The sequence below is a fragment of the Balaenoptera borealis genome, assembly GCF_965194805.1.
Source record: "Balaenoptera borealis genome assembly, chromosome: 3".
Classification (NCBI taxonomy): domain Eukaryota; kingdom Metazoa; phylum Chordata; class Mammalia; order Artiodactyla; family Balaenopteridae; genus Balaenoptera; species Balaenoptera borealis.
The window spans coordinates 121,251,695-121,271,659 of NC_138866.1; the positions used below are offsets into that span (position 1 = coordinate 121,251,695).

General features: G+C 48.5%; 1 protein-coding gene and 1 long non-coding RNA gene across 2 annotated transcripts in view; one reads left to right on the top strand and one right to left on the bottom strand.

Moving 5' to 3' along the window:
- LOC309626338 overlaps positions 1-19,965 on the bottom strand; it is a 131,022-nt gene that overhangs the window by 86,479 nt on the left and 24,578 nt on the right. Inside the window, exon 2 of the long non-coding RNA XR_014243116.1 lies at positions 17,336-17,489. This is a non-coding gene — a long non-coding RNA (uncharacterized lncRNA). The remainder of the gene's footprint in view (positions 1-17,335; positions 17,490-19,965) is intronic.
- Positions 120-17,316, top strand: TBC1D21 (TBC1 domain family member 21). Its single transcript, XM_082386932.1, is given in 11 exon segments — positions 120-4,506; positions 11,311-11,418; positions 11,557-11,661; positions 11,665-11,690; positions 12,576-12,670; positions 13,180-13,290; positions 13,403-13,503; positions 14,415-14,511; positions 14,863-14,963; positions 16,017-16,133; positions 16,826-17,316. Coding segments are annotated over 11 exon segments (1,203 nt in total). The 5' UTR covers positions 120-4,446; the 3' UTR covers positions 17,108-17,316.

The following is a 19,965-nucleotide window of genomic DNA, read 5'->3' on the forward strand; positions in this document are numbered from 1 at the left end:
CTGAGGTATATAGCAAGTGCCCTATAAAAGGCAGCTGTGGTCGGGATGTCCAGGGACAAGAGGGGGCTTTTGGGGGCTGAATGAGCAGTAGATGGGGCAGCATGAAAAACGCAGCCTGGTCTCACTGAGAATCAGAGTCCTGTGCTTGGTGGTGCCCCACGGCTGGGGGGCAGGAGTCAGGGAGAACCACGACGAGGACCCCTAAGGAGCAAGACCCCTTCAGAGCAGGAGGGAGCTCGTGGGGACTCAGCTGCCCAGGGCTGAGTGCCTCTCTTTTGCTGACTGCAGTGGCTTCTACCCAGAGTTGCTCCTATGGGGTATTTCTGGCGTGCATGATAACTGGATTCAAGGTGACACAGGTGTCATCTTCAACTGACTGAGGGGAAGGGTAGAGCAAGTGAGGGCTTCCCAAGATGATGGTGATGGCCCCAAATGCAGCAAATAACCCCGTGGCACTCCAACTAGCTCCGGGGACTTCAGGTGGCTGGGCTGGCTATTGCTCTGGGGAATTCCACCACCACAGGCTCAGAAGACAGCCGTCTCCACCCCCAGCCCCCCAGCCCTCTGCTCGCCTCCCGTTAGTGACACATGACGTGCAGCTGTCTCCAGCACTGTCAGAAATACCGCACTTCGTGGAGGCGAGGGCAGAAAACCTGCTGCCGAAAATCTAAACTTATCCTGGTTCCCCACAGGGAGGGGCAAAGAGAAAAGTACTGCTTTAGCATAAAAGATTGTCTGCACTTTGCAGTGAAATAAAATCAGAATGCATATAATTTATACCAAGAAGTAGCATGCCCCAGACTAGACAGTCATGGGTAGGTGTCCTTTGAAGGGGGCTACCTGTTAATTGTTACAGGGACCTGGCGCATCACATTTCACAGAGTTGTGTCGTGTTGTGTTCACAAGAAGGGAACTGAACTCAGTTTCTAATACTGGCCTCACCCTGCTTTTATAGCAACTGTGGTCCTCAGGTTCCTGGAGAAAGACAGAGAAACGGAAACTGTCTGGCTCACAGGATCTTTGAACACTTGAACGGATGTTCTTGCAAGCCTCGTGGAAGCAATGGCATCTTGACTCAAGTCTAGTTCATAGGGATTTTTACAGACATGTCCTGGGCGTTGGTAATACTAATGGTGATGCCGAGGTTCATGACCACTCCTGTGCCCTGGGCTCCCAGCCCATGCCGGGCTCTTTACACACGCTGCTTCACTTACCCTCCTGTTCCATGAGGGATTATCATCCCCCTGCCCCGGGACATATGATGCTGAGACTCAGAAAGAGGAAGAGACGGTGTTAAACAAATGACACCTGTTACTACCTCTAGGGGAGGAGTCCCGCTGTGTGGAGGAGAGCAAATAGCACAGCAATGCCTGCCACCAGCATCCCAGAATGTCAACCCGCTCCGTGGTCTGCAAGTGTCAGGGCCACCAAGAAAGACACAACTCACACACGCACTGGAGGGAACAGTGCTTTACTCACATGGAGAAGCGACAGAGCAGGATCAGCTTCAGTAGCAGGCATTGGTGCCCCAGGGCCTCACAAAGAGCCCCCTCCCTCCCTGCCAGGCGGAGATACAGCGCTGGGATTGGCCAGGTGCTGTGCAACGCACACACTCAAGCAGAACAAAGGAGCATAGGCTGAATCTAGAGCAGGGAAAGACATCCCCACACGAGGTGATAAATCCAGCACAGCCCGAGACGGCTCCCTACCTCTTGACAAGGAGGTGTTCCAGGCTCAAGGCCCACTCGTACATGGCTAAGCAGGGGTGGAAAGATGGCATGCACAAGATGGCCTTTCCCAACAGGTGGGACCAAGTTCACATGATGGGCGGGTGGCAGGGTCAGAATTTGAACCTGGGTTTTCCTGGCACCAAAGCCCACGAGCCTTCTCATGCGTGAACACTGTATGTCTGAGATGAGACAGTCTTCCCCAGGCACCTCTCACCTCTCCCCATTTCCATGCAGGAGACTGAAGCATGTTTCAGTCTCATTGGGGTTCCCTTGCCTACTTCTTCTGGTTAAGAAACTCAGAAAAACTGTACCACAGATCAGCATTACAACTTGCAAATAAATATGTAGTGTAGAGCAGGGCATAGATCAGTAGGCTGGTGGGGGAACGAGGAGATTCCCACAGTAGCTCCCTCTTCCAAGTCTGCCCTCCTTCTTGCCCACCACAGCGCCGGCAGGCAGCCCATGGACAGCTGGAGTCCTCAGAGAAAAGACGGGCTAGGAGGTTTGCTCCCTCCCAGGACTTTAATGCAAACTCTCAATCTCTCCAACCTTTGCCCACACTCTAATACCAAGAAGAATATGTTAAAATCTGGGACTCTTGTGCCCTGAAGAATCCCCATGTACAGAAATTTAAAGCAGAAAACTGGGTCCCCACCAGGGAGAGGGAAACGAATGAAAGAAAAGTAATGCAGGAGAATCTAAAGAATTTGGGCAATTATGCAAATACATGGACATGGTAAGGACCATTCGGCCCTGGAGAAAATGAGATTGACACACGTAAACCCCTTAGAAGAATCAGAAAAAGGAGAAAAAGGGATCAAAACCCTTCTTGCTTCAGCGCAGGGTCCTGCAATTCTGTTTGAATATTAAGCCTCCATGTGGTTGCTATGAGGCTTTTGTAATATGACTAAACTCTACTGGCTAATTTGGGGAAGGGTTATTATCTACAATTTGCAGATAAGGAGCCAGAGGTGAAAGGAAGTTCAATAGATGACCTATGCCCATCATGTTCATTTTAGAAGCCACTTTGGATTTAGCACTCAGATTTTCCAACTCCCTGCCTGATCCTCAGCTTCTTAGGGCAACATTACAGTTAATTCTCAGCTGTCGACATTGTTAATATGGAAGAAAAGAGGCATAGATAATCCCAAATGGTGAGTAATGCCTTCGCCATGCCTGCTGCTCCGGACATTTGCTTTGGAAGACTCAGAGGGAAGGCATCCTGCTGTCAGAGGCTGCCCCGTCCTTATTCCACTCCTCCCCTACTCAAAGCCGCCCCACCTCCTGCTCCATGAAGACCTAGGGGCAGCAGATCAAGGGGAAGAGGCTGTCACGCTTTCCTAGGTTGGGATGGAATAGTGGAGAGAGGCAGAGAATAAAGCGTTTCGATTTAAAAGGCCTCCTGCAGTGCCACAAGCTAGCAGAACAGTAACAGTAAATGAGACAGTGAATTGTGTCCACTGAAGACTTCCATATGGATGCTGATTCACTATGTTAATAAGGATGTGCAAGCCAGAGGTTGACTGTATTCTGATTTCATGGCTGGGGGATCCATGGCTCAGAATGGGGGAACATCCAAATTTGAGGTCAGAGTCCAAATTCCAGCTCCAAGCTCCTGATTCCAATTTGGTTGGTCTAATTACTATTCTCTCCTAATGACTAAGGATGCTTTAGAGCCAGATGGCTTTAATGGCCGAGACCTGAGTAGAAATGCAAGCAACGCTTAAGGTGGAGAACTGGTGATGCTGGAGCCGAGAGGAGCCAGTTCCTGATTCATTCAACAAATACTGAGCACCTACCAAGTGCCAGGAGGTGGGGTTGGCACTAGGAGAGGAAAGCACAAGAATCAGACATTGACCCTGGCCTAAAAGAACTCAGGGTAGGAGGGGAGATGGGGCATATATAGAAATCTCTCTAATATATACAGAAAGGAAAGTAAGATGAGGTTTAAGAGCTTCATTTACTCTTTAATTAACTTATTCATTCAGTCACTTGGGCACTGTATTTTGCGTTCTAGATATAAAGATAAATGAAACTGATCTCTACCCCTTGAAGCTACCATCCAAATACCTAATCCAAGTCACCCAGGGAGTTTTTCAAAAAATACAGTTCCCCAGGTCCCCAGCCCAGACATTCTGATTCTGAGTTTCTGATAGTGGCACCCAATAAATCTAAAGTTCCCATTCTAGGTGTTCTCCAGGTTTCGGTACTAGTCTGGCGGGATAACAAGTGAAGGGAGCCCAGAGGAGGGAGATCCCGAGATAGAGAGAAAGGTTTCCTGGTTCACTTCTTCCAGGAAGCCCTCCCTGACCAGCCCAGCACACTGGTCTGCATGTCCTCTGATCCCAACCCCCACTGGACATCCTGAAAGGACTATAGTTTTCCTGGGTGACTGGGAGGTTTAGTCCCCTTGGTTCTTGGGTGTGTCTTAACCTCTAAAGCTGAGTGCTCCCATGTTCCAAGGTCATTGTGATGAGGATTCCAGGGGCTTTGTGACACACACTGGCTGGCTCTGTTCAAGTATGGGAGGTCAGAATAGGCCCAGTTCCTCCTGGGGATGCAACTCATAGGAAGCTCACCTTCCCCTGCTTAATTAAAGTTCCTCCTGGGGATGCAACACAAAGGAAGATCATCTTCCCCTGCTTAATTAAAGCATCACTTAGGGCTCCAAGTGAGCTCTGGTCAGAGGCTGCTTTGAAGACAGCTAGCAGGGGCCATGACCACCCTCTCTCCTGAAAACAGCCTCTCTGCCAGGCAGTCGGCCTCCTTCATCCTGGTGGGTGTTCTTCATCAGCTCTGAGGCCCTCCCTCCCCAACTCTGGTTTGCATTAGGGCCATTTTCCCCTGTTGGGTAGGAAGGACTAGAACCCTGAGCTGGCCTAGAAAGTGGAGCAGCGTAGGTTAAACCTTGATCTCACCATCATTACAAACAACAGGACTGAAAAACACAGGTTCTTTTTTACCCTTCTATCTAAGCCAGTGTTACTTTTTCCTCATATGTGACATTCTAACTTTAATGAGTCTAGGTCTGCAAGTTGTCTTAAAGATGCTGATAAATTTTCCATGGTGTTTTTGCCAACAATTTTGGTATGCTGCCACCAGGTGGCAGTAATGCTTTTGTTAGTAAGCGGTTCCGCGTCCGATTAATGCTACACTATTCATTTGAATTCAGCCTCAGTCATAAAATTTTCTATACAGTATATTTTTCAAAATCATAGTAACTAATTATAATGACCTTAACCAATCTCAAGTCTCATTAATCATAGTGATTTAGAGAGTGATACATAAGAAAGCAGAAATGCAAAACAGGCCTCTCTCTCCCGGAGTTTTAAATGTTATTGCTCTATTGCAGATTATCACGAGGCCTTGATTTGAATTTTCTTTATACCTCTCTTCATTTATCTGAAGTTAGAGAAGGATAATAATAAAATAACAACCTGTCATATAGCATTTATTAGGTACAATGACTGTTCTAAATGCATTATTTATAGTCAGTCTCATCATAACTCTATGAGGTGGATGAAGCTATTATCTTCACTGTATAAATGGGAAAATTGAGGCCTAGGGACTAAGCAACTTGCCTACAGACCCACAGCTAGTAAGTGGCAGAGCTGGTATTTAAACCCAAACTGCGGAGTCCATCTTCTAAATCAGTGATTCTCCAAGAGTGGTGCCTGAGTCTGCAGCATCAGCATCAAATGGGGACTTATAAGAAATGCAGATTCTTGAGCCCCAGATCTTCTGAACCAGAAACTCTGGGGGTGGGGTCCATCGATCTGTGGTTTAACAAGCCCTCTGGGTGATTCTGACGCACAGCTAACTTTGAGAACCACTGTTGTTTTAAGCTATTTTTAAGCTAACTATGCTATACTGATGATACACCCTCCACACCTGGGTTGCTAATAATCACCCAGATAACTTTCAAGTTGCACACATCCTCCCCAAGCTTTCTACTGTTAATATGCCTGCCCTCCTTGGGCCACCCCCTCTCCCCTTGGTAAGAATCACTGACATGGTTACTGTTGGGAGTATGTCTTGTCCCTCACATGAACTCAGGCTTTATTGATGGCTCTGTTGCTATGAGTATTCAGAGGAACACAGCATCAAAAGCCCTCATAGAAAGTTTTCCTTATCCTCCAGTGGCTTTCTTATTTTACTAACAAATACTGGAGAAAATTCTTAAACCCAGTGATGCAGAGGGGGAAGGAGAGTGGAAAGATGTATGCCTGTAGCCAAGGCCGCTAGCAGCTGTTAGAGAGGCTGAACCACTTAAGGCTCCCACTTCTGGACCCCTTTTCCAGAGGAAGCATGGCCAAGCTTTCCCCAGGTTTGCCCGTGGAGAGCTTTAACCTGCTTAGGCACACCACAAAGGTGGGAGGAGATTTCCACACCTGCCCTACCTAGCAGTAACCTTCCCAGGGGACTAGGAAAGGTGCTACTGCAGAGCTGAAGAGTACCCAGCACCTCAAGGACTACCAGGGTCTCCTCCTGGATGACTAGGTCATTGTACCCAGATTGTGGGCAGGGTGTTAATAGGTTGGCGGAGCAAGGAATGGAGGAATATAGGAGGATGAAGATGGATTTGAGTGGCCATTGAGATGACCACCTCCATTACTTTGAAGGACCCCAGATGCAGATTCTATTCACTTTATTATTTTTTTATTTTTTATTTTATTTTTTTGGCCGCGCTGCACTGCATGACGGATCTTAGGCATAGACAGGAGGTGTGGATGTACTGGTGAAGAGAGGAAGGGGACTTCCTGTGGAAATTCCTACACACACACACATCACTGTAGCCCTCTGCAGGTGGTCAGGCTTTTTGTGCTTGTCCTTTGCTTGCTAGCAAATGTCTTAAATGTTCTGGTGGGTGGCCCGTAGTTTGCTTGGGTCTGGGGAGATTCAGGGATGTGGCTGGGCAGAGAGAAGTGGAGTTTGCTGGAAGGAGAAGTCAGTGGCTTTTTATAAACAAATTCAGCCACGGCAAAGTAGGCAGATAGCCAATTGTTGCAGGTAGAGGTTTAGTAATGCAAATTATCCGAGCACTCAGCAGATGCCTTCTTGAGATGTTTCTGATTATCTCTGCCTTATTATGTTGATGCCATATTTTTATTATAGTGTTCTGTGCATAGTACTTTGATTACTTTGCCACTTTCATTGTGTTCAACCCTTTTTTCATAACTTTGTTCATCATTTATTTCTTAATCTTTCTATGGCATTTAATTTTAAGGTATACCTTCTGTTAACAGCATGTGTAGGGCGTATATTTTTTATTCAAACTGAAATTTCTTGTCTTTTACACTGCCTGGTGGCATGGCGTTGGGGTTAAGCACCCTGACTCTTGCAACAAACAGCTCAGGGTTCAAATCTCAGCTCTGATATTTACTGTGCGACTTCAAATATGCTAATTAACCCTCTAGGGCTCTGGTTCCCTAATATGTAAACCAGTGTAACAACCTCACCTACCTCATAGGTGGCTGTGAAGATTAGACGGTTGGTAAGTATGAAGTGCTTAGACTATCATCAGTGCTTTTTAAGTGTTTACAACTAATAAGGGAATGTAAGCATTTATTTCCATAATTGATTTCTTTGGATTTCTATCATTTTTATGCTTTATGCGTTTATTGATTCCTTGTTGTTTCCTGTATGGTTTGTTTGTATTTTTTAAAGTAAATTAGAGGGACTTCCCTCATGGTCCAGTGGTTAAGACTCTGTGCTTCCACTGCAGGGGGCATGTTCGATCCCTGGTCAGGGAATTAAGATCCTGCATGCCTAAGATCCGTCATGCAGTGCAGCACAGCCAAAAAAATAAAATAAAAAATGAAAAAATAATAAAGTGAATTAAAAGGATAATGTCCTATTCCTATAAATCTCTAATTTTAAAAGTAAAAAATAAAACAATTTCTTCTGACACTATCCTTCAATCTAATAAAAAATTGAATTTGTAGTTAATAATCTTTCCACAAAGAATACTCCAGGCCTAGATGGCTTCACTGGTGAGTTATACCAAATACTGAAGAAAGAAATAATACCAACTCTATACAAACTATTCTAAAAAATTGAAAAGCAGGAATACATCCCTACTTATTCTATTAGGCCAACATTACCCTGATGCCAAAATCAAAGACATTAAAAGAAAGCAAAATTATAGGCCAATATCTCTCATGAACAATGATGCAAAAATCCTAAATAAAACTGTAGTAAATAATAGCCAATGATGTCTAGAAAGGATAATACAGGGGCTTCCCTGGTGGCACAGTGGATAAGAATCTGCCTGCCAATGCAGGGGACACAGGTTCGAATCCTGGTTCGGGAAGATCTTACATGCCGCAGAGCAACTAAGCCCGTGCGCCACAACTACTGAGCCTGTGCTCTAGAGCCCGTGCTCCGCAACAAGAGAAGCCACCGCAATGAGAAGCCCACGTACTGCAACGAAGAGTAGCCCCCGCTCGCCACAACTAGAGAAAGCCCGCACTCAGCAACGAAGACCCGACACAGCCAAAAATAAATAAATAAAATTAAAATTAAAATAAATTAAAATTTAAAAAATTAAAAGGATAATACATCACCAGCGGGGTTTATCCAAGGAATGATTTAACATTCAGAATAATTCAATATAATTTACCATTTTAGCAAACTACAGAAAGAAAAACCGTATGATCATCTCAGAAAATGCAGAACATCCATCCCTGATAAAAACTCTCAGCAAATTAGGAAGAGAAGGGAACTTCCTCAACCTGATAAAGGGCATCTACAAAAAGCCTATGGTTAACATCATACCAAATCATGAGAGCCTGAATGCTTTTCCTCTAAGATTAGGAACAAAGCAAAGATGTCTGCTCTTACCACTTTTTTTCGACATTGCCCTTGAAGTTCTAGCCAGTGCATAAAACATGAAAAAGAAATAAAAGGCATCCAGCCTGGAAAGGAAGAAGTGAAACTGCCTTTATTCACAGATAACATGATCATCTATGTCAGGGTTGGCAAACTTTTTCTGTAAAGGTCAAGATAGTAAGTACTTTAGTCTTTGTGTGCCATACATCTCTGTTGTAACTACTTAACTCTGCCATTGTAGCATGAAAGCAGCCATAGACAACAAATGAGTGAATGGGCATGGCTGTGTGCCAATAAAACTTTATTTAAAAAAACAGATTAGAGGCCTGATTTGGCCCATGGGTTGTAGATTGCTGATCATTGGCCTATATAACAAATCCTATGGATACACCAAAAAAGCTACTAGGACTAATAAGTGAGGTTAGCAAGGTCGTAGGATACAAGATCAATACATAAATATCCACTGTATCTGTATATACTAGCAATGAAGAGTTGGAAGTTGGAAGTTTAAAAATAACACTTTTACAGTAGCATCCCCCAAAATGAAACATTTAGGGATAAATCTGACAAAATACATGAATAACCTACACACCAAAAACCACAAAATATTGCTGAAAGAAATTAAAGAAGACCTAAATAAATGCAGAAATATACTGTGTTCATGGGCCAGAAGATTCAATAATGTTATCAGTTCTCCCCAAATTGATCTATAGGTTCAATGCAATCCCCATCAAAATCACAACTGTCTTTACTGTAGAAATTGACCAATTGACTAAAATTCATAAGGAAATGTATTCCTAAAGTTCATGCATTCCCTTTTACAATTAAGGATCCCAGGACACAGCCCCGCTCTGCCTGTTCCCTTCTACTTCCTGCTGAGTGTTGCAGTCTCTGAGTATAGGTTGGGAGATCATGATGGCTGTCAGGGGGGCAGAAGCCTGGCTCTGCTCAGCTCAGATGACAGTGCCTATGCAGTTGGGACACGGCATCAGGGCAGACCCTGCTTCCCAAGGTTAGGCGAAGGCCAAGATTTTTTGTACCTTCTAGGGCCCATATGTCCTATTTTGGTTCAGAAGATGGAACATGTATGAGTCATTAAAGTGTATTGCTCAATCCATCCCAATAGACCATGGAGTTAGTGGAAATTATCCCAAATTTGGGCCTGTGGGCTCTAATTTTTAATATCCAGTGCTGTTTTACTTCTAACACCTTTCTACACATGTGGTCAGTGGACCAGCATCAGCAATCCCCTGGGAGCTTGTTAGAAATGTGTCATCTTGGGCCCCACCCCAGACCTTCTGAGTTAAAATCTGTGTTTTAAGAAGATCCTCAGGTGACTCGTATGCAAATTTAAATTTGAGTCACACATGTGCATATTCAGGTATATATTAATGGGAAGTTGGGAGTATTTACATCAGATATGTCTAGTCACCTGCCAAGCTCTGTCCATCAGCACACTTTCAAGTCTGCAATGTGGCATTTCAAGATATTCTCTCCAATACAAGACTCCTAGGAATCTTCCCCTGTTCCAACAGGAATTCAACTCCTAATTATTGTTTTATGAGCATTTTAAATTACTTTGCATGCATTGCACTCACTTTCCCCCAACACACACACACACACACACACACACACACACACACACACACCCCTGATGTAAACCAGAAACCATTCCTTATGATGCATTGTTCTACTCTTTTAGGAAAGCTAAAATGGAGCTTGTGGATGTGTTTAATTAGTGTTTATTTTATATTTTTCCATTATCAAAGCAGTATATATTATTATAGAAAAGTTTGAAAATATAAGAAAAAGGGGAAAATTACTTATAATCCTATCACTCAAAGATAATAACTGTTTTGTTTTTAGGTGGGTTTTTTCAGGGTTTTTTTTCAGTCTTTTCTCTTTTTTTTTTTAATCAGTCATCAATTTTATACACATCAGTGTATACACGTCAATCCCAATCGCCCAATTCAGCACACCACCATCCCCACCCCACTGCGGTTTTCCCCCCTTGGTGTCCATACATTTGTTCTCTACATCTGTGTCTCAACTTCTGCCCTGCAAACCGGTTCATCTGTACCATTTTTCTAGGTTCCACATACATGCGTTAATATAATATTATAATATAATATAATATTTGTTTTTCTCTTTCTGACTTAACTTCACTCTGTATGACAGTCTCTAGATCCATCCACGTCTCAGCAAATGACTCAATTTCGTTCCTTTTTATGGCTGAGTTTTTTTTCAGTCTTTTCTAACAGGATTTTTATAGTGGTTAATTCACTCTAAGAGTATATAAAGTGAAGTTTTTATAATATGTAACAGACGTATGGAGTATAGTACACAGAGAGAGTAGATACTGAATATACAGTTTTGTTTTCTGCTTTTTGTCCGTTAACATTTGTATTTTCCCAGATTATTATTCTTTCCTTGTAAGCATCAATTTAAATGCCTCACAATATTCCATTAAGCATATAAACCATAGTTTACTTAACTATTCCCTTATTGCACAACAGTTAGAGAGTGCTTGCATTTTTCATTTTGGTAAGTAGTGTGCAATGAAAATGATTGTGCATACAGCGTTTTTCTATATATTTTCAGTAATTTCCTCAGGATAAATTTCCAAAAGTGAATCAGAGGCTGTGAACTTTGATTCACATTGCAAAATCCAGAGTATATCACTTAAAAATCACACTTAAAGAAAAGCCAAAGGTTCCTAACAGAGGGCTGAGGTGGTTGTCCTTGCCAGGTGAAGAGAAAACCACCCATTGACAAGACGGAATGGGATGGCTTCTTTGACGAGAACGGTCACTTGGCCAAGTCACGAGACTTCATTTGTGTTAACATCCTGGAAAGGGTATGGTCCTAAGCTACCCTTGGCCTCACCCTGGAACTGGGGGACATGGGCAGGCAAGGGGGCAAGCATGGCATTGGGAGGGGCCCTTTTGGCAAGCATCTGGAGGGCCCACGACCTCTCACCTCCACCCCTCCCCAGGGTCTGCACCCCTTCGTGAGGACGGAAGCCTGGAAATTCCTCACGGGCTACTACTCATGGCAGAGTTCCCAGGATGAGCGGCTCATGGTGGACAGCACAAGGAGGTAGAACATTCCAGATCCTGTCAGGGGAGGGTGGGTGGCAGTGCAGGTGGGAGGGGATGCCCACCTCAGCCTGGTAGGTTCAGGCTTCTTCCTTCAAATGGACTTCTCTTTCTGAGAGACAAAATCCCCATGGCTCTGCCAACATACAGGGGGCCCACATACAGGGGGGCATCGGTACCTTCCCCCATCCCCACTCCCGACCCTGCACCCCAGCCCGGCCATGTTTACCAGTCCTCACTCTGCTCACTTGAGCTGGATCCCAACACCTCCCAGCTGTCCCCCCCGCCCAGCTCAGCCCAGCCCAGCCCAGCCCAGCCATCCCTCGGCCTGTGCGGCCTTCTTGAGGTGGAGAAGATTCAAAGTTAAAGATTTAACCTTAACACAGTATTTAACTGAAGATCCTTCAGTTAAATACACCTGCAAAGACCCTTTTCCCGAATAAGGTCATATTCACAGGTTCCAGGGGCTAGGGCATGGACTTATCTTTGGAGGTCACCATTCAACCCACGATACCACCTAAGCTCGTTCTAATGATGGGCACAAAACACTGTCTCATCCAGTCCTTCTAATTCTGAGGCATAGGTGCTAGTGTTAGCCCCATTCTACAGACAAGGAAACTGAGGCTTAGAGAGAGCTGGGGATATCCCCAAGTCTTGACCCTAGTGGCAGACACCCAGTACTTAAGTTGTGGATCCAGGATTCAGGTGCAGTGGTCAGACTGCAGAGCCAGAGGTTAAACCTGTCATCCCACTGCACTCCAGGCGGAAATCAGAGGATGGTTAGGGCTGGCAGAGGCGGGGGGAGGGGAGGCAGCACAGGTAGCAGGCACTGCCTGAGTGAGGGCACTGCTCAGGTTTACCCCGATTGGCCTGGAGGGGAAGGCTGCCTCGTTCAGCCTCAGTTCTGTTCTCACAGGAAGAACTACGAGGCCTTATGCCAGATGTATGAGAAGATTCAGCCCCTCCTGGAAAACCTGCACCGGAACTTCATAGAGACTCGGAATAACATCGGTGAGCCAAGGAGGGTGGGCTGTGCTGGGCAGAGGGGAGGGTTGGAGGTCATCCCTGCCCCACCTCAGTCACATCTGTGCACTGGTTCCTGGGAGCTGCCTTGACGTGTGCCAGGAATTTTGCCAGCTAAACCTTGGTTAGTCTGTCCGCCTGGCTCTACTGGCTGCCCCTAGATGCCCAGCACTGTGTATCCCTGGGTGTATGTTGTTTCTGCTGTTTGTCTACATCTCCTCCCCCCTTGGCCTTGAACTAGGTTGAATTATAATTGGTGGGGGGGTGGGACATCCCTGGCAAAGGGTACAGCCTGGTCAAAGATTTGGAGGTGGGAAAAAGCCCAGGCAGCTCAGGTTGTGGTAAGAGGCAAAGGCTGGTGGGCTGATGTACCTTTTTCATGGCCCCCTTCCCAGGATGTCCTGGGTCCTAGCCTCTTGGAATGAGGGGAATAAACTAACCCATGGACTTTCTGCTGGGGTGATCTGGTGCCTCACCATCCCTTGCCTCCAACCTAGCATACGACATCCAGAAACTCTATGACAAAGACCCCCTGGGCAATGTCCTTATTGATAAAAAGAGGCTGGAGAAGATCCTGCTCCTGAGTTACGTCTGCAACACCCAGGCAGGTGCGCCAGGGGGCTGGGTCTCCCTTCAGCTCCCTCTTCTCAACTCCTTCCTGGGATAGGACCTGCCCAAGCCCAGGCTCCGCCCCTCCTCACTGGCTCCTCTCCACCCCAGAGTACCAGCAGGGCTTCCATGAGATGGTGATGCTTTTCCAGCTGATGGTGGAACATGATCATGAGACCTTCTGGCTTTTCCAGTTCTTCCTACAGAAAACGGTGAGAGCTGAGCCTGGCTTAGGGACCACCCCCATTCCTCAAACGACCCCTTGAGGTTAGGCAGGCATTGGCAGCCCCAGCCATTTCCTCCAGCCCTGAAGCAGCCCTCTGAGTCCCAGAGGAGCTTTTCCCATGGAAAGACAATGCCAATCCCAGTGGGGTGTGTGCTGGTTGGGGGGTGGCAAGCATTGGAACTGAGGAAGGGGATAATGATGCTCTGGGTCCAGCTCTTGTCAAACCGTGAAAGGTTTGGCAAGGCCCAGTGAGGCCCACCTTTCTCCTGGCATTCCCCTCCCAAAACATGGCTCTGCTCCTGCAAATCCTCCACGGCTCCCCACAGCCTCCAGAATAAAATCCAAAAACCGCAGCCAGACATTCAAGGCCTCTGTCTTCAGTCTTGTCTCCCACAGTTACCTTCACATGACCTGCATCCCAGCCCCCCAGGGACTCAGTATTCCCACACTGTGAGGTGGAGGGCTTTTGAAGGTGCTGCTTCCTGTTACTCCCTTTCTGGAAAGCCTGTCCTCATGATCGGTGAGAGGCTACCCAGAACCCACCCCCATCCCTCTCTCTATCCCTGCAACAATGTACCCACTGCTCTTTCCTTGTCCTGATTGGTCCAGACCCATGGTATGTGTCTGGAGGAATAACTGGTCTCACTGCATTGTGAGCCACTCCTGAGACATCTCCGCATGCCCACCACACACACACACACACACACACACACCACAGACACAGACATGATGTGTGTTTGCAAACACACATACACTGACACTCAGACTCATACAGAGACACGTGCCCGGCCCAGAGCCAGACACACAGAGGGCCTCCAGAATTGGGGAGTTGATGAAGCAAGGCCGACTCTTCTGATGCTTTCAAGGGGTTCCCTCCCTCCCACCCATCTTTCCCAGGAGCACAGCTGTGTCATCAACATCGGGGTGGGCAAGAACCTCGACATGCTCAACAACCTGATCAACTTCCTGGACCCCGTGTTTGCTGAGCACTTAAGTGAGTGCGCCCCTCTGCCATCTTGCATGTCCTCCAACCAGAGCAGGCGTGGGAGGGGGCCGGGACCCAGTCCAAGGCAGTGGCGCCCAATCATGTGAGAGGGAGCAAGGTCATTTGGTCTTTTCTTTGGGCCCCAGGGAGAGGGCTCATCTGGATGGGGTTGAAATCTGGACAGTTGAAAATCCACCCCAAACAGTCTCCAAGGGCAGATGGAAAAGTGACAGCCCAGGTTTTTGTATTTCCCAGTGTGTTTATGAGCTCAGTTGTTTGGCCTCATCTGTCTGTCTTTGCTTTATCTCCTATTCCCCTGACCATGGCCCCCTGGTTGGCACCCTGCTTCTCTCCCCACAGAAGGGAAGGGTGCGGGGGCCGTGCAGTCTCTCTTCCCCTGGTTCTGCCTCTACTTTCAACGTGCCTTCAAGTCCTTCGACGACGTCTGGAGGCTCTGGGAGGTGAGGCGCTCCTCTGGGGCAGAGGATAGACCCTACCCCTAGGGCAGGCAGCAGGGAAGCCCTTTTCCTTGCCTCCCTTTATTACTGGCTTTGGATGGAGTTCAGTGGGATTTAGTGGGCCACTGAGCCTGCTTCCGCCCTGTTGGGAGATGACAGAGCATCAGTTGGTCCATCTGTTCATCTAATCCCACCACTGTACCTTCTCAGGGCAGCGCAGGCAGGAGGGGCCTCGCGGCCTGTGCAGTGGAAGCCTGGCCTGCGCTCGGCTTCCCTGCCACCCTGCCTGTGCAAGGGGCCTCACTCTGCTCTCACTTTCCCGGCCACCTCTTCCTCGGCCTTCCCCTCCACCTGAGCGCCCACTTCTTCTGAGCCCTCACCCCTGGAGGAGGAGGGGCCCCCAAGGACAGGTCGCACCTGCAGTTATTTGACCCTAGTCTCCGGGGCATCAGCAGATGAACCTCCCCGGGAACACGCCCACCGCCCGTCACTGCCCTGCCCAGTGGCCGCCACTGCCTGCAGGATCCGGCCCACCGCTCAGCCTGACATTCAGTGCCTCAGAAATCAACTCCCCCCACCTCACCCCTCCCTCCTGGCCTGCTGGTCTCCATGCTCAAGTCCATGACCACTGCCAGGCCTTTGGTGACACCCCTGGATTGTTGACTTTCCATCAACTGTTGCTTTGCCAAAACTCCACTCAAATGCTACCGAGAGTTACCCAGTCATTCTTGGCATTCTCTCTCTCTCTCTCTCTCCCTCTCCCACCTTCTCTCTTGCTCCCTCCCTCCTTCCCTTCTTCCCTCTCTCATGCTCTCTCCCTCCTCCCTCCCTCTCTCTAGTGAATTTCCTGAAGGCTTTTTCTCTGAGTCCCCCAACAGCAAGCACCATGCCTAGAACCCCAGAGGTTGAATGAATGAATGACTGAATGAATGAGCACGTCGGCAGCAAGACCCAGACATGATGGACGGGGCCACGTGGTGGGTGGGTACCGCGCCATCCCAAAGGCGTCTGCAGTGTCAGGCCACAGGCCAGGCTGAGGCTCGCCCACCTCTGCAGGTCCTGCTGACGGGGAAGCCCTGCAGGAACTTCCAGGTGCTGGTGGCCTACAGCATGCTGCAGATGGTGCGCAAGCAGGTGCTGCAGGAGAGCATGACAGGCGACGACATCCTCCTGGTGAGAGCACCCTCGGGCCCGGCCCGGCCCGGCCCCACCGGCTCCTGGAGGCCCCCGACACCCACACCATCCCTGGTGAAGGCCCCTGGGTCGGGGGCCCTGGACTCCAGTGGCCCCTTTGCCCCTGGGCAGGAATAGTGATGAGACGGACATGCCCCGAACACTGTGCTGTGTGCATTTAGAGACCAGCTTGTTTAAGCCTCATGACAAGCCTGACACAGAGAGGCCATAACGCTCATCATCACCATCACCCCTGTTTAGCAAATGGGGAAACTGAGGCCCTGAACAGTTCTTAAGCTTTAGGCTTGACAGACTGACAGTTAACTCTTTGGCCCTAGGGTCCTCCTGTGACAAAAGACCTGGAATTTTCCAACAATTCTAAAAAGCAGCTGAAGCCTTTGTCAAAAACATCTTAGAGAGAACCCCAATCATAAAATGAGTCCTCCTAGAAGCCCATGAAACGCTCGGTGGAACCTCAGGACTCCCTAAAGCCCAGAATGAAAACTGCATTTACCATCTTTCCAATAGAGAAAATTCCATTGGTACAACTTCAGGCACTGTGCCAAGCTGGTGGGGGGGAGATCAGCTGGCCCCAGTGACTGCCGTGAGCAGCGGCCTTGTCCCCTTGAAGCGGCAGGTCGCTGCCTGTGCCCGGGGGAGACCTGCTTCCGCCCCACCTTCTCCCGGCACAGGCGTGCAACAACCTCATAGACCTTGATGCTGCTGAGCTGGTCTCCGCTGCCTGCACAGTCTACGCGGAGCTCATCCAAAAGGATGTAAGTTACCCCGATTACTTGTCCTCCTTCCCTTCCTCCTCCAAGAAGCCCTCCCCAGTCTCCCAAGCCCAGCCCATGGCAGGCGTACTCAACTTCAGGGACACAGCTTGTGCTACGTTCTCTGCCACCAACCCACGGGGCTTGCTCTGCATGGACTTCTCACAGGTTTGCCTGTGTAACTCCTGCCTCCCCAAGTAGATAGACTGTGCTTCCCGAGGACACGGCCCTCTTCCCTCGTTCCCTGCGTCCATCCCGGCAGATCTGGGCACAGGGCGGGGAACCCAGGGACTCAGGAGAATGTCACTGGCTGAATGAACCGAAGAATGAGAGCGACAGACCAATGTCTGTCTGCCTCTACCTGCCGGAACCTTCCTCTCCCCCAGGTTCCTCAGCCATTAAAGGATTTCTTTCTCTGAGGATACTCACAAGGGACAGATGCCTTCAACAGACAGGATGAGGTGGTGCTTCAGCCGCGAGGTCAGGATCAAGTCCAATGGGGCGTTCGGGTGAGGGTGTAGGTAATACAGCTGCGATATCAACAGCCTTCTGGAGTCATGGTTCATGGTAAGCAGTGTGTTTCCTGGAGGGGTGCATAAGGGCAGAGACAGGATTGTTTAATGAGAGGAGAGACTGCGAGGGCTAGAGAGAGGGCACACACTGGGAGGAGACTGTGCTGGTCAGCCATCCCTCAGTGGCTGAGGGCTTTCCAAGGCTGCAGTGGTTCTGCACCAGGAAGCAAATGGTTGAGGGTATAACCGACCTTGAGAGCCAGCTGCCTCCTGTGGAAGAAACGGACGTGTCTAACAGCCTTGCTCAATCCCTGGTCCGGAGAGGAGGGCCCGACCCCATGGCTCCCCTTACTCCCAATGTACCAGTCACACATGACAGTGTTTTTCCAGAGCCTCCCCAGCAGTCTGTGGAAGGTCACAGCCCAAATCTCTGGCTAGCAAGCGACTCCCCTCCTGGTTTCAAAGCCCCCTCACAATGGCACCTTCATTTCTCAGCCTGGATGCCACCTCAGACTAGACTCTCTTTTGCAGCCTTAATCTCTCCAGAGAATGCCATCTTTTCCCTGACTCGGGCAGTGCAGACTCTCCCTGGAGCAGCGGTGCCTGCCACCCGCTCTCCCCAGACTGTGCCCCAGCCCCGGGCCCCCCGCCCTGCCTGCCCATGCTCTGAGGGGTACCCTGAGGACAGACATGAAGGTTGGCCAGAAGGGGCTGAACCAACAGAGAGACAGGGTGCTGGCTAGGTGCCCCCATCCCCACAGCTGCTTGGCAAGTGTGTATACACGCACACACACCCACACACATGCAGAGCCCTGCCCAGTGGCTACACTTTTTCAGAGGGGGCTGATGGATGCGGGGGAGGGATCTGTTGTTTTGCTGTGGACCTGGCCCTTGGGGGTGAGGCACGACCATCCTTCTCACTCTCCTGCTCCCGCCCTGTCACTCTCAGTGACCATCACTGGAAAGGCACTATGTCCCCAATTAGTGTCTGGTCTCCTTCCCCTCAGGTGACAATCTCCCATCCCTGGCTGACTCTGAGTCTCTTGGCTGCTGTGTTTCTGCTGGAGGGGGTTACTCGGAAGAATGGGGTCCTGTTCCCCCCACCAGGGTCTTTTCTGCATGGCTAAAGAGCCAGCGTTTGCTGGGCAGGAAGGCACATGGGTAAATTCATATACTGCCCTCCTCCTCAGGCTTCTGTTCCCAAGACAGTTTATTTAAACAAGGGTTCCTGCATGGAGTACAGTTCTCTAAGAACAAAATTGTGTTTCCAGTTTACCGAAGAACCAGAATAAAAGACATCTCGATGAGCTGTGGCCTTGGGAGGAGAAGGGTCCATAGAAACATCGGTGTGCATTTCCTAATGCTTCTTTTGGCCTGGTGGCATTAGTTGGCTTATGACTTTTGGTTTGGACATATACGCAATGCCAAACATCTATTCCAAAACGAAACAATTCAAACACTCGCCTTCTAGGCCAATGGTTTTCAAACCTGATTTTAAAATCATTGGAGCCTCATTGTTACAAAATCTATGCCAGGAGCCCAATGGTTGAAGTTTGGGTGGGAAGCCCAGAGCCCTCCTCTCTGTGATCCCCCTCAGACCCCTCCTTGAAGGTCATCATTTCCTCCAAGGTACCTCCAAGGAAGCTCTGCCCTACTGGGAGCATGTTTGAAAACCTCTGTTGCTCTTAAAGATGGACTGGATTAAGTCTTGACACTGAATCGATCCAGGTTCAGATAAATTCCAGGTGACATAGTGATGGAAATGAAGATCTCAGAGGAGCTGAACATCTCTCAGCTCGTCTGCTGTGCTCCCAGCTGGTGGACTGTAGGTTAGGATCTTCCCACACTGCTGTGTGTATCACAGAGCCAGCACAGACTTCTCCCCTCTTAGTTGATCACTTTTATCACCCAGTGTTATTTTTCTCTAGTAAGGTCCAGTCCTGAGATAGAACTATGGGAAGCATTCAAATCCTAGAGACTAAGTTCCCTTCAACTAAGTGTAGAGACTGTGCTGGTCTAAATAATTTGTTAATTCAATAGACATTTACGGAGTCCTTACTGTGAGCTGCCCACTGTCCAGGCACGGAGAATTCCCCAGTGGGGGAAAGACGGACACAATCCCTGCTTCCATGACACTTGTAGTTGAGTGGGAACCAGGTAATCACCTTAAAGAATGTATAATTGCACATTCCTTTTGTGCTCTGAAGGAAAGGAACATGGTTCTAGGAGAGAAGATAGAAATCAGTGGTGGTAGTGGTGATGTCAGTGACAATGGCGGGGATTCAGGCATGATGGTTGTGAGGATGATGGTGGGCGGGAGGAGTTGTGAGGTTGCTAATGATGGTGGTGAATGACTGTGGTCATGATGTCAGTGAGGGCAATAGTGGCAATGTCAATGACAGTGGTGGTGGTGGTGGTGAAGATGATATCAACGGTGCTGTAGCCTTGGTGACAATATCAGTTCTGGTGATGATGGTGGGGATGTTGATGATAACGGTGGTTGTTAGTGATGTTGTTGGTGTCAGTGGTGGGGGGGTTGGTGGTAGA